The sequence below is a fragment of the Phyllostomus hastatus genome, unplaced genomic scaffold (assembly GCF_019186645.2).
Source record: "Phyllostomus hastatus isolate PE091 unplaced genomic scaffold, TTU_PhHast_1.1 phas_contig_34, whole genome shotgun sequence".
Taxonomy (NCBI): Eukaryota; Metazoa; Chordata; class Mammalia; order Chiroptera; family Phyllostomidae; genus Phyllostomus; species Phyllostomus hastatus.
The window spans coordinates 66,595,406-66,612,951 of record NW_025333857.1 but is presented as its reverse complement, the minus strand read 5'-3'; the positions used below and the strand labels follow the sequence as shown (position 1 = coordinate 66,612,951).

The 17,546-nt window shown below is 39.3% G+C and overlaps 1 protein-coding gene across 2 annotated transcripts in view; it reads right to left on the bottom strand.

Annotated features, from left to right (window-relative positions):
- The window catches only part of CNTRL (centriolin), an 80,458-nt gene extending 64,044 nt beyond the window's left edge, over nt 1-16,414 (bottom strand). For both annotated transcript variants that reach the window (XM_045840412.1, XM_045840413.1), the window contains exons 1-6: nt 16,284-16,414; nt 11,696-11,919; nt 9,817-9,947; nt 4,889-5,019; nt 3,133-3,274; nt 927-1,113 (exon numbers count right to left, since the gene is read on the bottom strand). In XM_045840412.1, the coding sequence (XP_045696368.1) occupies nt 927-1,113; nt 3,133-3,274; nt 4,889-5,019; nt 9,817-9,947; nt 11,696-11,888 (784 nt within the window). In that variant the 5' untranslated portion in view covers nt 11,889-11,919; nt 16,284-16,414. The remainder of the gene's footprint in view (nt 1-926; nt 1,114-3,132; nt 3,275-4,888; nt 5,020-9,816; nt 9,948-11,695; nt 11,920-16,283) is intronic.
- Nucleotides 16,415-17,546: the final 1,132 nt, after the last annotated feature.

The window sequence follows — 17,546 nt, the reverse complement described above, 5'->3', positions numbered from 1 at the left end:
TTGGTTTTCTCACAGACATTCAAACTCAGCATTCTAAGTTCTCCTATATTTATACATAATATCACCATCCAAACACTCACTCAAGCTAGAAGTCTGGGAATTTCCAATCCACTAAAAAGTGCTGCTGAACCTCCAAAACTGATCCATTGATATACCAAACCCACCACCAAAACACAAGCCATCAACATTTCGAGGCTAGATTTCTGCAGCAGCCTAATCACGTGTCCCTTTAGCTCCATTTTCCTCTGCTCTAAATCAATCTCCATCCTGTATCAATAATAATCCCAATATAAACTGGCTCATGTCCCATTCCCAGTTAAAAACTGTCAATGGCTTTCTTCTGAAACTGGAATAAAATCCAAACTCCAAGGACCTGTGCTATCTACCCCCCACCACACACACAGTCTCCCCATAGTGTTTTCTTGAGCTATCCCTCCAGTCATACTGATCTTCTTTCAGTTCCCTAACTCACCAGGGTCTATCCAACCTCAAAGTAAAAGCTGCTCCCTCTCCATGAATGCCTTTGTTCACGTGGCTAATCCATCCTTGCCTTTGTCTTCAGCTGAAATGTCAGGTCCTCATGGCGCCATTCCTTTACACCACACTTTCCAAAAAAGGGGGTTCTCTTCTGCTACTTTATCAGGGTTTACCTGCTTTTTTTTGTGTCTGTCTTCTCCACTAAAACACAAGCTGCACTAAAGCCAGTAACCTATGTCTTCCTCACTAGTGTATCCTTAGTACCAGATACAGTGCCTGGTTCACAATACATACCCAATGACTATTTGCTGAATTAATTAATTTATGGTGCAACTTTCTATGCAAATTTTAACAGCATTATAATGTTCATAATATAATATATTTTTATGGATAATTTCTGGATTATTCTTTTCCCACCCAAATTTAGTTATTAAAAAAAGTCACTTTACCCAAACTGAATCTCTCAAAAGCTTCCTGTCTGTGCTGAGTGGTTACCGGCTGACCTTCCAAGCTTTCCAGTGAACGGAGGTGAAAAATGGTAAACTGGAAGTAATGAGAAAGGGCAACAACTGGATTTTCAACTAGGATCAGAGAAGTCAAATCTTGAAGTGGTTTCAACTTGCTTATATCTTGAAGCTGAAATGACATATAACATTATTGGTATAATTTAAAAATCATAAACATACCTAAAAGGAGTAATAAATATAGAAACTGCTATTAACATGGCAAGGAATCTATTCATGAAACCCATTATCAAAAAGTAGCACATGAGGGGAGGAATAAGGAGGAGTATTTGAGTATCTGAGTATAGTGCATCAGGGTATTATTAGGCATTTCCATGTACTATTTCATTTGTGACTCCCCACAACAACCTATGATATATAATCATCTTAACTTTACACATGAAGAAACTGGGCTTGTTCAAAGAAGTTAGGTGACTTGCTCAAAGCTCAGAGGTTACAAGTGAATGAAACAGGATTTGAATTTAAATCTGTATACCTATAAACCCTCTGCCTCTTCATTATACTGACTGAACAAATTAAAGAAAAACTGGTAACTTCTCAGCTAACAGCTATATTTAATAGTTAAAAGAAATAAGGGTAAGTTTTGAAGTGAGACTTTTATGTTTATCCAAGGATGGATTTTAAAAGGTTGAGAAACTACTATTAAAAGTTAGTACAAAAAAATCTTACCCAAGTGGATGTGTATCACTTATTGATACCAATGTCAAATATGAACTGGGATGAAAAGTGACACCAAATTAGAAATAATCATAAATATTTATTGAATGATTTTCCTGTTAACACCAGCTAAATCTGAGTACTAGCTAAGGATCACTATTTGAGGAGTACGTGTGGCAAATTTTAGACTCACAGTTACCCTATCACCTCCCAGGCCCCAAGAGTCCAAAGTGATGCTGTACAACAAGGTGTGAGGCTTGGGCTCTGAGGCACTTGGGCCATCACGGTGAAGTGGTAGAGAATCACCTTATCAGATCTTCATGAAGATGAAATAAGGAACACACAGACATTGTTCACTGCACAGCATTAAACAACTGTTGTTTATTATTACTGCTTCCACTGTTGAAGGTTTAAAGAATACAACCTAAGAGTTAATGTTTTAAATTTTTTAAAGCATTTTCACATCTGTCATTTCACCTGAGCCCATAACATTCCTGTAAAGGAGGCAGGGTAGAAATTGTTTCTCCAACTTAAGCAATGAGTTTCAGAGAGATGAAGAGTTTCTTCAAAGTCACAGAAGGCAAGTCTAGACACATAGTGGAAAGCACATCTTTTTTCTTCTATTTTAAGACTGGTGTTTTTTAAATTGTAGCATGATTGTTCCAATTTTAATACAGATTTAAATATATTAATGTTTTTACTTAGTAATGTTTCTTGAACATCTAACTGTATAACTATCAAAGAAAATCATAAATTACACTCCAGAGAAAAATATACATCATCATCAGATTATGTGAACCATGATAAAGTTGCTCTATTATAAACAGCTAGTGAGTAACCTCCTAAAACACCTAATATTATAATTGAGATTAATTCATAAACTGGAAAAAATAGAAACTGTTGCAGGCATTCATTGACCTGAATTCTGTTATAAATTGAGTATGAGATTTAACCTCTTACTCAATTTATAATTGAAACTATAATTGAACTGAATTTAACTGAACTATAATTTAACTGAAACTATAATTAACAAGGGGAGTAAAACTATGATACCTAACTAACAGTATTATTTATTTATTTATTTATTTATTTATTTATTTGTATTTTATTGTTTATGCTATTAGTCGTTCCTGCTTTTTCTCCCTTTGCCTACCACCACCCAGCCCCCGCCCCCCATAGTATTTTAAAAATAATTCCTGCACTCTCTTCTTAAAACAAGTGTTCTGAGGCTCAACTGAAATGATAGATGTGAAAATGCTAAGAGGTCAACTCTCAGTTACCATAGAACCATGTAAAAGTAGGACTGACCATATTTAATTACCCTAGACAATTGCAGGTTATGTCTGAATTTAATGTTTCATCAAATGACTACTGATCTTAAAAGAAGAGATCCCATTTTTTTTAAACTTAGATTTTAACTTTTTCAACAATTCCAAAAATTTGAAAAACATTCTTGCTACTCTGAATAACTTACCGATGATATCCTGTTGCCTTTCAGATTGAGAGCTCGCAAAGATTTTAACTTCTTCCCAAACCATACTGGAATATGTTCAATTTCATTTCCTGCAAGGTTTAGCTTTTGCAGATTATACATATTCTCTATGCCTTCAATTTTGCTGGAAATCAAAGGGTAAAGTCAAACTTACTTAGTACTGTAATAGAGTCCCTCCAGTAATATTAAGGTTTTATTTACTTTCAGAATGAGGGGGAGGGAGGGAGGAAGAGAGGGAGAGAAACATCCATGTGTAAGACAAACACTGACTGGTTGCCTTTCTCACACCCCCAGCTGGGGACCTGGCCCACAATCCAGGGATGTGCCCTAACTGTAATCCAACCAGAGACCTTTTGGCTTGCAGGCCAGGGCCCAATCCACTGAGCCATACCAGCCAGGGCCTCCACTATCATTTTAGAATTAACAGCCTTGGTCTTATGTGAGGTTACCTTTCACAATTATAATTTATCAACGCTTTTCATAAATAAGAACAACAAAAAAAAGCAGTTAAAAACAAATTCATCACATCTTTGGTAAACTCTTCATTACTGTGGCCAGAAATCTTACCTATCTTACTATCAAACTTTATGATCCCACAACACAGAAGAAACAAGTCTGTCTGTGGCATTCTTACTAACCGCAATAAAAAGTACTAGCATTGACAGCCAGAGGAGAGCTGGAAAACCCAACAGCACACAGTGCTATGTGTTACAAAGGGTTGTAACAAGAGAAGATGTCTGTAATTATTACCTTAAGTCATTACCGAAAAATTAGCTATACAAGCAGGATAAAGCTGCCACTTTGAGCTGGTGGACCCCCAGAATAATACTACATTTGTAAACACAAATATTTTAATGAGAGTATTTAAATAAATAAAACATTCATCACCCACACTGATGAATTTTCACTGATGAAGTATTTTCCCAACTTAATTCCAATTTAATTATCAGTGTAATTACTTGGCTGGGAAAACAGTATATTGGGAAAATATTTCTAAGCTTCTTTATTTTCATTTTAATTTTGTTGAAATTATTTTTATCAGGATCAATTATTTTTACAAAAACTTTATATTAAGGATTGATTCATTAATCAGTTATTTTCCCATTTATTTTTGCCATATTAGAGTTTCTGCCACTGTTAGCTGTTTGTTGGACATTACATATAACAAGTCTAACATGGGGAGAAAGTGTGCAGATACAAAGATATTCAAGATTTCATATCTGCATTATTTATCTATAACAAGTTTTCTATGTGCAGTTTTAGCTAGTCAATTTTATGTTTATATCTCACAGTAATACATATTATGAAATGGAAACGAGATTGAGAGTATATTTCTTATATCAATCAGCAAAGAACATCAGGATAAATGAGTTGAAATATCTTTAGGATCAAAATTACAGGGTTAAAACACACTGCTTCACGTCAACGTTCTTAATGTAATAGGTAGTGAATCAAAAACTCTATCTGGGAAAACTTTTTGCCAAAATAGAATTAAGATACAATTTGGTACTCAAAAATTGTATCTCCTTCTTGATAATGCTAGGTAGATATTACTTAGTACTGTAGTAATGCCGGGTCTTGAAGGCAGTCCTCATCTGGGAAGGGCCAGACTATCCACCAATAGAGGATCAAAGTGCCTGTTGTTTCAAAGCTTTCTTTCAGTAACATGGGCAGCATTCATCTACTTCTTTAACAAAGACAATGACCCTGCAATGCTACCTAAAGAAGTCGTACTTACCAGATCTTGTTATATGATAAGTTGAGTTCGCGTAATTTTAACAGTTTATCCAGCTTCTCAATCTTCCCTATTAGGTTATGGCCGAGATTCAGTACTTCAAGTTTAACACATTTTTCCAAATTTTCAATATACTAAATAAAACAAATGAATAAATACTTTACACAACAGATGCCCTGACATAAACACAACATGTAAATATGTGAGCAGTCATAGAGAATAGTGAGCCCTTACTGCTCTCCTGGACAGTCCCTTGGCGAGGCTCTCCTTGACCAGGAGTACCAGCTCTACTCAAGCCGCCAAACTTGCCAAGCAGACAACACGTCATATAGGCTAAGAGTGCAAGACTGTCCAACAAGAATTCCCCCACCTCAACTCTTCATGTTTCTCCCTCCCTCCTCTCTTTCTTTCTTCAACGTTCAACAAGATATTTAGACTGTTGTATAAACTTACTCCTCCTCTCCCCTCCCCACACACTTACACCTTCAATCTCTTTCTCTCTCCTGGGTCTTCCTCACAAGTTTAGAAACAGTTATTATTAAACAGATACTCATTACATATTTACTACAGACTGGGTGTGGCACCAGGCAATGGAGATAATACCAGTGAAGTAGACAAGTGCCCTGCTGCAGAAGCCCATGTCCCATGTGCTCAATCTCTTCTATATAAAATAAATCCCTCACACTGAACTTGTTTTCCAATCAAGCCATCATTTTATCCTTCTTGTTTGCCACCATGTTTTCACAAGAATTATGTACATTTGCTCATTCTGCCTTCCATTCACTCTTATTCTATTGGTAAGGCAATGTATCTTCTGCCTTTAATATGTATTCAAACAGTTCTCTCCAAGATCACCATTCATTTATCCCTTACACAAATATTTATGAATATTTATTTCCTAGGACCTGTTCAGGTACTAGAGATATGGTGGTGAATCAGGAAAACAAGGTTCTTGTTTTTTATTCACAGAGAAAGATAATAAACAAATAAAAAAATAAGCAAAATTTTCAGACAGTGAAGCATACTAATAAGAAAATAGAGATGATATGATGTGGCAGAATACAAGGCACTAAGAGGACAGATTTTATCTGTTGTGTTTACTGCTATAGCACTAATGCCTGGCACACAGTGGGTACTAAAGAAATATTTATTGCCCTGGCTGGTGTAGCTCAGTGGATTGAGTGTGGGCTGCGAACCAAAGCATTGCAGGTTCAATTCCCAGTCAGGGCACATGCCTGGGTTGCGGGCCAGGTCCCTAGTGGGGGTCATGCGAGAGGCAACCACACATTGATGTTTCTCTCCCTCTCTTTCTCCCTCCCTTCCCCTCTCTAAAAATAAGTAAATAAAATCTTTTTTAAAAGGGGGCATAACAGTTTTTTTTTAAAAAGAAATGATTTATTGACTGAAAGAATAAGAGAGTGACTGAGGAGAGGTGGCTAACTGTGATTGGGTCATGAAAGAAGGCCTTACAGAGAGGTACACTGAGCTGAGACCTTAATCACGAGAAGCCAGCTGTGCACACACCTGGGGGGCGAAGAATACCAGGCAAAGAAAAGAAAATGCAAAGGCCCTGAAAGAATGAACTTGGTGAATTTGAGAAATAAAAGGGCTTTAAAATTTATTATTTTTTTTATAGAGAGGAGAAGGGAGGGAAAGAGAGAAGGATAGAAACATCCATAGGTTGCCTCTCACAAGCCCCCAGCTGGGGGCTCAGCCTGCAACCCAGGCATGTGCCCTGACTGGGGATCAAACCAGTGACCTTTCAGTACACAGGCTGGTACTCAACCCACTGAGCCACACCAGCCAGGGAAGAAAGGGCTTTTCAACTGACAAACCCAACTGATTTCTAAGTTTTCATCCTATTTGACTATCCTATGACATTTTATATCATCCTTTCCTGCCTTAAGTTTTCTCTGCTTTGGCCTCAATTTACCACCCTCTTGCATTTTCTCCTGTCCCAATAGCTCCTTCACGCTTCTTCGTTGGGTGTGCCTCTCCCATGCTCTGGTTCTCTGTCACTATTTCTCCTCTTAATCCTAGGCATTCTTCACAGTAAGCTCTAAGTTCCCAGAGATCACAAACTAAGCTTATTTACCTTTCTGTGTACTCCCACAGCCTAATATAGTGTCTGACATAGAGGCGGCAGGAGAAACTTCAAGCATCATAGGAGAGTTCATTAGAGAGACCCACAGGGTTCCAGAATGTACACAAATCCACTCACCCTGGAATCAGCACCAGAAGGGCCCAATTTGCTTGGGGGTAGCAAAGGAAGTGACTGAAATCCAACTGAGAGCCGAGCAAGCAGCATTGTTCCCTCTCAGACCCCTCCCTCACATACAGTGCCAAACTCAGCAAAGTGGGTTGCCTGCCTTGGTGAACACCTAAGGTTCTGCCCCTTACTACATAACAGGTATGCTGAGACAAAATATATGGCCCAAATGAAAGAACAGATCAAAGCCCCCAAAATAGAATTAAGCAATGAAGAGATAGCCAAACTATGAGATGCAGAGTTCAAAACATTGGTAATCAGGATGCTCACAGAAATGACTGAGTATGGCTGCAAAATAGAGGAAGAAATGAAGACTATGTAAAGTGAAATAAAGAAAAATGTACGGGAACCAACAGTGAAAGGAAGGAAATCAGAATCAAATCAATGATTTGGAACAAAAGGAAGAAATAAGCATTCACCCAGAACAGAATGAAGAAACAAGAATTCAAAAAAATGAAGACAGGCTTAGGAACCTCCAGGACATCTTTAAACATTCCAACATCAGAATCATAGGGATGCCAGCAGGAAAAGAACAAGAGCAAGAAATTGAAAACTTATTTGAACAAATAATAAAGGAGAACTTCCCTAAGCTGGCAAAGGAAACAGACTTCCTGGAAGTCCAGGAAGCTCAGAGAGTCCCAAAGAAGCTGGACCCAAGGAAGCACACACCAAGGCACACCATAATTACATTATCCAAGATGAAAGATAAAGAGAGAATCTTGAAAGCAGCAAGAGAAAAGCGGAGTTACCTACAAAGGAGTTCCCATCAGACTGTCAGCTGATTTCTCAAAAGAGACCTTACAGGCAAGAAGGGGCTGGAAAGAAGTATTCCAAGTCATGAAAGGCAAGGACCTACATCCAAGATTGCTCTATCCAGCAAAGCTATCATTTAGAATGGAAGAGCAGAGTAAGTGCTTCCAAGATAAGGTCAAGTTAAAGGAGTTCATCATCACCAAGCCATTATATTACATGAAATGTTAAAGGGACTTAGAAATCCAAGAAAAAGAAGACAAAAAATATGAACAGTAAAATGACAACCAACTCACAACTATCAAAAACCAAACCTAAAGAAAACCCCCCAAAACAAAAACAAACTAAGCAAACAACCAGAATAGGAAGAGAATCACAGAAATGGAGATCACATGGAGGGTTATCGGTGGGGAGGGGGAGGGGGGAAAATGGGGGAAAAGGTACAGGGAATAAGAGGCATAAATGGTAGATACAAAATAGACAGTGGAGGTTAAGAATAATGTGGGAAATGGAGAAGCCAAAGAACTTGTATGTATGACCCATGGACATAAACTAAGATGGGGGAAAGATGGTAGGAGAGGGGTTACAGGGCAGAGGGGAATAAAGGGGAGAAAAAAATGAGACAACTGTAGCACCATAATCAATAAAATATATTTTAAAAAAACATTTCTTTGAAATTAATGAAACTGAAAACATTTTCATGTTAATATTGGCCACTTTCAATACTTTTGTGAATGGTCTGTTTATATCCTTTGAACATTTTCCATTGAGCTGTCTCTCCTACTGAACTGTAAGAGCTCCTTACAGTATGTGGGTACTGTTACATAAGTTGAAAACATGACCTGCCGGTTTATTTTCTTTTAACTTTTTTTTTTTTTTAAGATTTTTTAATTTATTTATTTATTTCTAGAGAGGGAAGGGAGGGAGGGAGGGAGGGAGAGAGAGAGAGAGAGAGAGAGAGAGAGAGAGAGAGAGAGAGAGAGAGAGAGAGAGAAACATCAATGTGCGGTTGCTGGGGGTTATGGCCTGCAACCCAGGAATGTACCCTGGCTGGGAATCGAACCTGGGACACTTTGGTTCCCAGCCCGCGCTCAATCCACTGAGCTACGCCAGCCAGGGAGTTCTTTTAACTTTTTAAATAATGTCTTTCATTAAACACAACTTTTCAATCATTAAGTAAGCTAAATCTGGCAATATTTTTCTTTGTGGTAGTAGGGTTGGTATTTGCTTAGCAGGGCTTTCCCAACTTAAGATTTAAAAATATATTCTCCTATATTCTTCACTAGTACTTTCATAGTATTTTTGTTGGTTGACTTTTGTTTTCATTAAGATCTTCAATCTTTTTTAATTCATTTTTGTGACTAATGTAGTAGGCATCTAAGTTTAAATTTTTTTCTAATTAAAAAATTGAGTTGACCATTAAAATATGTTCATGTTGTAGTCTATGAATTAAAGTAGTAAACACTCCAGAGAAGAGATCAGCAAACTTTCTCTGCAAAAATCCAGATAGTACATTTTTTTGGCTTTGTGGGCCAGATAGTCTCTGTGACAACTACTTATAATACCTCTGCTACTGTGATGCAAAAACCAGCCACAGACAACAAGTAAACAAATGAGTGTGGCTATAAAATTTTATTTATAAAAATCGGCAGCAAGTCCGATTTGGCCTACAGACTGTAGTATGCCAACCCCTTCTCCAGAGTCAATAATGTAAAAAAAAAAAAGGTACTCATGAATTTGAAGATGTCATATACTTCAGGTATAGAACTTTCATTGGAAACAATAAAGGTCTGCTACAAATTAGGAGACATTAGGATGAGATGTTATTGTAAGTCTAATATCTATTTTTTTCAGTTTTAAGGAACAGAAATATCAAAAAGAATGCCTATATTAAAAAATGTTGATAACTTACCTTAAATTTCTTGCCACCATCTCTAGAAAGTGAAAGGTTCAGAGATTTTACCAAGGCCAAATTGTCCTGTTTAGTAAGTTTTTTAATAAGAGCCTCTGTAATATATCGGACTCCTGCATGTGAGTCAGCTTCTGAAAGTACAGAAACAGATAATTATCAGCAAAAGAAGACACGAATACTCTGAAAACAAATTGTTTTGATGTTATAAAATAAAAACAAATTTAATCATGCAAATGTAAAGACAGCTGGTGAGTTCTAATTGCAATGCTTTAATAATAATATTTTACTTTATACAGCTTTCATAATAATGACAATAACAGTTATACTCTATAAATGCAGAGTGGGTCAAAAGTAGGCTTACAGTTGTTCATATGGCAAATGATAAAATAATTAATGAATAATACTACAAGAATAAACTTTGTGTTTCACGCACTCACAACTATAAACCTACTTTTGCCCCACTCTGCATTAGCTGTGTGCCAAGCTTTCTGCTAAATGCTTTACATTTAAAAAATTTAATTTATACAACAAATCTCTGAGATAGAAATTACTATTCCCATTTATTTAAAAAATTTTAATAATTTGCTCAAAATCTTGCAGCTAGTAACATGCAAATCCAGGACTTAAATCCAGGCAGGTGAATCCAAAACTTACACTTTTAATTATATACAGCACTGAAGTTTTTAGCAATTTAAAAAAAACAACCTGGTGGTATTTAGTTTTTGCTTTTTAAAATTCCAATCTAAAGTTCAAAAATGTTTAAATTCTTAAAAATCCTCTTTTCCTTTTTTTTTTTTTTTTGACGGTGACAAACTCAAATTTGTTGCTCTTTTAAACAGAGAAGACCACATCATATTTTATGGAGATAAAGTACTAACTTGATGGATAGCACACCCTGTCCTACGACCTTTCTGGATATTGCCATCAGAGTTTATTACAGCCGTGTTACAGTTTACAAAGGCAGAAAATAAAAAGAAAACTGCCCCTTGGTTCTTTCTTTGAGTCAGAAAAAAATTAATCCTGAGTTCAGATCCACACTATGGGCCAAAGACTCCCTATGATTATTTATGATGAGTTAATATCACATTTATTTTGGTTCAAAATAAAATGATTTTTTATTTAATTTGGGTTGCTCTAGGAGAAAAAGAGTATTTTTATATATTAGTCAATATTCTAAAATATCAATCAAATTAGAAGTAACAGTGTACCAACTGACAGCAAGGGTATAGTCTAAACTCAGTGCTGATGATGTTTATTAGTAAGAACTGATCACACATTCAGGTCAATAGAGCTTGATAGCTCTAATTCAGTGACTCAGTAAAAACAAATTACATAGTTTTCTTTTACATTTAATCACATTAAACATATTCTTAGAATAAAGAATCTATTTTCGAAAATAGATTCCCAGACTAATGGAATGCTTTTAGGGAAAAAAATATAAATCTTGGTGGAACATATGTATGTCCTTATGTGGAAATCAGTCCATTCACAGATGAGCAGTTTTCCAATAAGCAACTGGAATAGCCCAAGGGTAGATAACATTCTTATACTCAGTTAAGGCACTCCATTCTGAAGTGAACAGATTTGCCCTTCCCCAAAACTAAGGATGATGATAAATTTGGCAGATGAGCTTTAAGGCACTCTCCCACCACAGGAAATAAAGCTTCCTAGCTTCCTCTTTGTGGAAACTCCCTCCTCCTAACCCTTTCAGACATCTTCGCCCTCACCCTCCACTGTCCTGCATCTTCCACGTCTGTCAATAAAAACACTAGGTCAAGTTAGTACCAGGCTATATGTTACACTTGGACCAAAAATGTTCAATATTTTCCATCTCTACTTAAAGAGTATGTGGTCAAATTCTTAGATTAAAAAGCAGTACCTTTATGGTCTTGGTAGTCCAAAAGTACAGTGTTTTCATCTGCAATCCCGACTTGCTTACACCGCTGTCCTCCAGAATGAAAAGGCAGAATCTCAGATCCTCCTAATGGTGAGAGTGACCTAGATCTCATATTGGCCATAGATGATGATGGCATCTTTGGTTTGGAAGTTTTTTGCTGAGAGCCTTTCCTCATTGCAAGAAAAAAGCCAAGAGTCCACCAAAACCTGTAAGAGTTTTCAGTGTATTCAACAAGGTTAATTTTTTAAAGCTATCAACACAATGAATCTATTTCCAGAATTTTCAAGACTACATAGTTATCAACTCAGAGGCTATAGATGCTAGGGCCCACACTACTCCAAGCTGGCAAGGGCAGACACTATTTCAGACATTGCCGATCACCTTGCCAGAGGAAAAAGAGACCTCCATAGGGTCTTGTATTGGCACGTGCTCCAGCCAGAGTCTTATCAGTCATCTCTGTTTTCAATTTATTGGCTGGAACTAGTCTCAATGCCCTTTCTACCCACAAGGCATCCTAGAATGCAGGAAGCTGAAAATATTTGTCAACCAGCAGTACTTAATACTGATGGGCATACTCTCCTTCCTGAAACAGCTTGTTCCTCTGGCTTCGGGGATACCACACTCTTAGCGTCATCCTGCCTCCCTAGCTACTCCTTGCCCTCCTCTGCTGGCTTACACTCTTCCATTCAATCTTTAAATGTCAGTCCTCAAGTCTTGTCTAGCCTCTTTCTAATCACATTTTAAATAATCTAATACACATCCATGGCTACCAATGCCACCTCGCTTACTGATATTTATATCTTCAATCCAACTTTTCTCTAATTCCCAGACTCCTATTCCTGACTGCATACTTGACACTTCACTGGCATCTTAACTTCAACATCTCTGAACTGAATTGATCATTTCCCCCAGTCCTCCCTCATTTTCCTCCCATCCTGTTCCTCCTCCAGTGCTCCCTAAATAGTGAACAATACTCGTGGGAATAAGCCAGAAAATTTAATATGACAGCATCACTGACCTCATGATCTGGTTTCTTAAAGTGACTAGTTTGAAGGAGCAAAAACCTGCTATATTTGTTTTTTTAAAGTGATTATTATTTCACAGTTACACAGTATAATATGGCCACCTGCCTTGTCCCAGCAGTCCAGTCCACTTTAAAATGTAAACTTGTAAGTGTCTTTACTTTCTCTTTCATTTTTTCATGTTAAATCATCCATTTAGGTCAGAAAACCTTCCCACCAATTCACATAACTGCTTTTTATGCCATAGCCACAAGGTTTGGGGTCCTGATTTCACAAGTGTGGTAAACAATTTTTTTTTCTTATACAATTCTGCCACAGAAAAAGTCTCAGTAATATTAATGATTCAGAACTAAGCTGTACTGGCATTCTCTTTCTAAATAATAATATACTCAAATTTGAGAAGAGGTAAGAGGCATATGTTTTAAAAGTAAAACATTATGTATTCCTGAATTAAATGTAGTTTTCCTAAGGGCAACAGATTAAAAACCAGAAGAGTGGAAGGTCAAGGCGCAGTTCCCACTTCTACATATGGATCTCTATCCCATAGCATGATAGAAAATTATACAATTAGAATAGTCATATATGCTACATGCTAAAAAATATGCTTTATACTCTTTTAAAGTATAAGGATGTGCTTTTTCTTGGCTAAAAAAAGCACATCCTAAATTTTTATATAATGCAATTATTTTGTATCCTGCATCTTAATATTCTTTCTGAAGTCTTAAAATACTGAACCATCCTGAATTCTTCATAGTATCTATCGACCAAGACCCTTTGGGCCTCACTAGACTATCATGAAGTCCTTTGTTACCTGTCCTGATCAGAAAGCCCTGCCTTACTCACTTAATAGAGTTTTTAAAAATGCACTCTGGAATGAATTCCAGAAATCTAGATCAACTCCTTCCTTTCATGAATTGTAACATAAGTGATGGTTCCAAAGTCGCAGTGCATTCCAAGATCCCCTCCCTGGGTTGCCATAGCTCCTGTAAAGCCTGGACCTTCAAACAATAGAGATGTATAACAACCTCCTAGCATAGTTAACTCACTGAACTGGGCTTAGGGATTTACTGTGTTTGGGAATGTCTAGAATTCTAGACATTCCCAAACATTCTAGACCCCCTTCAGGGGTTACTACCTGGAGATAGTAAATCTTGAACTACAAATTTTAAGGAAAGATGAGGATCTTGTTTGACCCTAGGATGTAGTTAGCAATGACATAAACAAAGACTGAACAAAAGGAGAGAGAAGACAGAGCAGAGAGGAAGGGCTAGAGAGTATAAAGAGGAAGGACAGAAAGAAAATAAAACCAGCCCTGGCTGGTGTGGCTCAGTGGATTGAACGCCAGCCTGTGAAGCATAATGTTGCTGGTTTGATTCCTGGTCAGGGCAAATGCCTGGGTTGCAGGCCAATTTATGTATCTCTCACACATCGATATTACTCTTGCTCTTTCTCCCTCCTTTCCCCTCTCTATAAATATAAATAAATAAATAAAATCTTTAAAAGAAAAGAAAACCAAACAGAAGTCCAGAGCTGGGGACACCTATTGAAGGCCCCCCAGGTGGTCTGCAGAGGAAGAGAAAGCCACTGGAATGATGCGATGATGAGAATCGTACGATAAGGCACCAAACCACCATCCATCCTGTCAGTCTAAGACTTAGACACCTTCCTTGATCTAACAATCCCGAGCATCACAACTTGGTAGACAGCACACCTCCACCTCTTTCCAGCATTTCCTAAGGTTCCTAACTTTCCAACCTCTTCTCTGATCCTCTCTAAAAGGCAGACTCAACAATCCCCAAACCTTCCCTCTCTTCCCACTCCACTCCAAAATGCAGATATCCATCCCCTTTTCTTGACCTCCATATCCCTCTCCATTACATCCCTTGGCCTCTTAATCACTTCTTAGTACTCTCCCTACAATTCTGCTTTATTCCATATTCTTGGACCCATTTAAATACTCTTACTCTTTAACTTTCTCTAGTCCTAATGTTCCCATTCCTCTCCCAAAGTCACTAACCCAGCTGCTCTTCTTTCCAGAGGCAATTGTCGACCTCTTCCTCCCATCCTTCATCCCATTCTGACTGCCAAATTTTCCCACAAATCCTGTCCCAACTGTCTAATGCTCTACTGTTCTCCATTTCTCTACCCTGCTCCAATACTTCTGTATCCACTCTGATTTCCCAACTGTTCACCCCAGCAAATACTCTGACGTCCTAATCCATTCCAGTACTCCAACTTCCAATTATTTCCCTCCTCGAAGAAAATACTCAAATCCCCACCCGTTCCTCTTCATCCCAACATATTACCTAGCTGCTTGCTTTTCCCCTTTCACACCCAGAAATCTGTGTCCTTCTCTGTCCTATCAACATCCTGAATTCTCGTCTCACATCTCTCCATTCTTCCCACACATTTCCATTAATTTATTTATTTATTCAGTCATACAGCTTTATTGAGCAACTTTGTTGCTCCAAGGACTGTGCTAGGCTCTAAAAATACAGAGCTGAGAAGGCAGAGTTTCTACACTCAAGATGCACAGCAGGATTATATCTCCTATGATACACGTCTCTGCACAAAGTGGTCTCCTTTACAACTTGATGACTGCCTGTATCTTCTAAGAGTTTAAGCTACAAGTCAGGAGGGACTCCATTTGACTGTTTGGTGCACAATAAATATTTGTTGAATGAATGAAGAAAGGACTGTTGCAAGGACATTAAGACATTACCAAATTTAAATCCTTGCAGATGCTGTATAAGATCAGAATTACTAACCTCGTGTACAAGCAGCAGTGCATCATTAAGAATTAAGAATAGATTTTGCAACTAAACAGCCTGAGTTCAACTCCTAATTTTCCTTACTGTGTGACATTAGGTAAATTACTTAACCTCTCTGATTCTCAGTTTCCCTCTTAAAATGGGAATGGTAATCTCATTCAAGTTATTTTAAATACTAAATGAGTTAATACATGCAAATGATTTAGAACCGAATCTGACATATACACTCAAAAGTAATTAGTAATTAGTTTTACAAATGAGAAAATATATGCTCCAGAAAATTAAAAAATATGCTCAAAGTGACACCGCCAGTTAACACACAAAGTGAAAAAAAAATCAAGACGTGAAAGCAAGTTTTACATCAAAATTCACCTCTTCCTTAACCCTCTTTTTCACACTTCTTCCCCATATCCTAATTCTCCTCTTTCTCCAGGTACTGTATTCCGCCCGATACCATGACACCCGTCAGGACAATCAAATCATCCGTTATCCCTGTCACCTGGCATCCACCAGCCCTACCCTCCTTCCCTCGGCACCTTGACACTCGCGTCCTTTATCCCCACAACCTCCCCGCAGCCCCACTCCTGACCTCCCCTCCCTTCTGTTTCCAAACCTCCCCACGCCCGTTCCGGGACCTCCCCTCCTTCCCATCCAATCCCTATTCCCAAGCACACGCCCCCGCCCCGACGGCATCCCGAGCCACTCCAGGCCTTCCCGCCTTTGCCGCGGGCCCCCACCGTTCCGTCTCAGGATGCCGTAAAACACCTTCGACCGCACCTGGCACTCAGTGCGGAGAAGACGAGCCGAGCGGCCCGTGGGACAAGGCCGGGCGGAGATGCCCCTGTCGTTCCCTTCAGGTGCCTAGCGGCACAGCAGCCATTTTGTTGTGTTGTGCCGGTTGCCTGGGGGCAGCGCGCCCGCGCGGCGTGGGCGGGGCCTGCTGTGCCACGCCTCTCCCGGTGCTGTTGGGGGTGGGGCAAAGCTTCCCGCTACTTGTTCCGTCCCAGCCGCTGGCGCGCGAAGGCACCGGGAAACTCTGGGCGCGAGGTTTCTCGTGGCAAGCGAAGGTGGAGGGAGGCCTCGTTCCCTGCAGCAGTCACCGTGGAGCCCTTCTCCTGTCACTGAGGCGGAGGGGCTGACGCCTCACGCCGGGACTCGAACACGCCCCCTGGCGGCTGGGCCGGAGGACAACTTGGGGGACCGACGTAGAGCGGTCGCCAAGCTTCCGCACTTCGAATCTGGCCGTCTGGCCGAGAACTTGCGTGCCTGGCTGCACACTTCTTGCACGACCATTTCTGAGGCGAATTCTTTTCTTCAGGGGCCGACGGGCCAGACGAGGATGAACCGCTGAGCAGACGCAGCTTGCGCGCCAGCTGCAACCCGCAGTTACGAGAGCGAGACCAGCCTGGGAGCCCCGGGGCAGCTGTGGGCCGGATGTTCCTGCGGGCCGTGTTGGATATTCTTCTGGCTGGGGACAAGGAAGCAAAAGCAAGAAACATTTGAGGAAACTTTGGTTGGGGCTTGCCTGAAAGTCCTGCGTTTCACCATATATCCAACAGATAGTTTAAGACAATTGAGCATAGACTGTGCAGGGTGCCAGGAGAATAGTGATTTTTTTTTTAAAAACGTTGTCCCCAAGGACACTTGCCTCCACTCCAGGCTCCCATTTTTAAGGTTGTACCCTGGACCTTGTCACCTCCAGAGACTGCGCCATCTCCAGAAATCTTCAATACAGTCCCTTCCTCTCGTGCCGTAATCCTCAAATTTTAACAACTTGCTTGACGCAAACACTCCCTTCCCAGCACAATTCTTAACTGAGTCTTACCATTTTTCACAGTTGGTTCCTTTCTTCATTGTAGAGATCAAGGCCTATCTTTGTGATACTGTTTTACAAATTCCCTCTCTCCATGCCTCAGTCTCCTCATCTGTGAAGTGGGATAATCACACCTTCTACAGTTTCCCTGATAATTAAAAAGTCAATGCACGTGAAAGGCTTTAGAACAGTGCCTGCCCCATGGGAAGTTCTTGGTATGTTTTAAT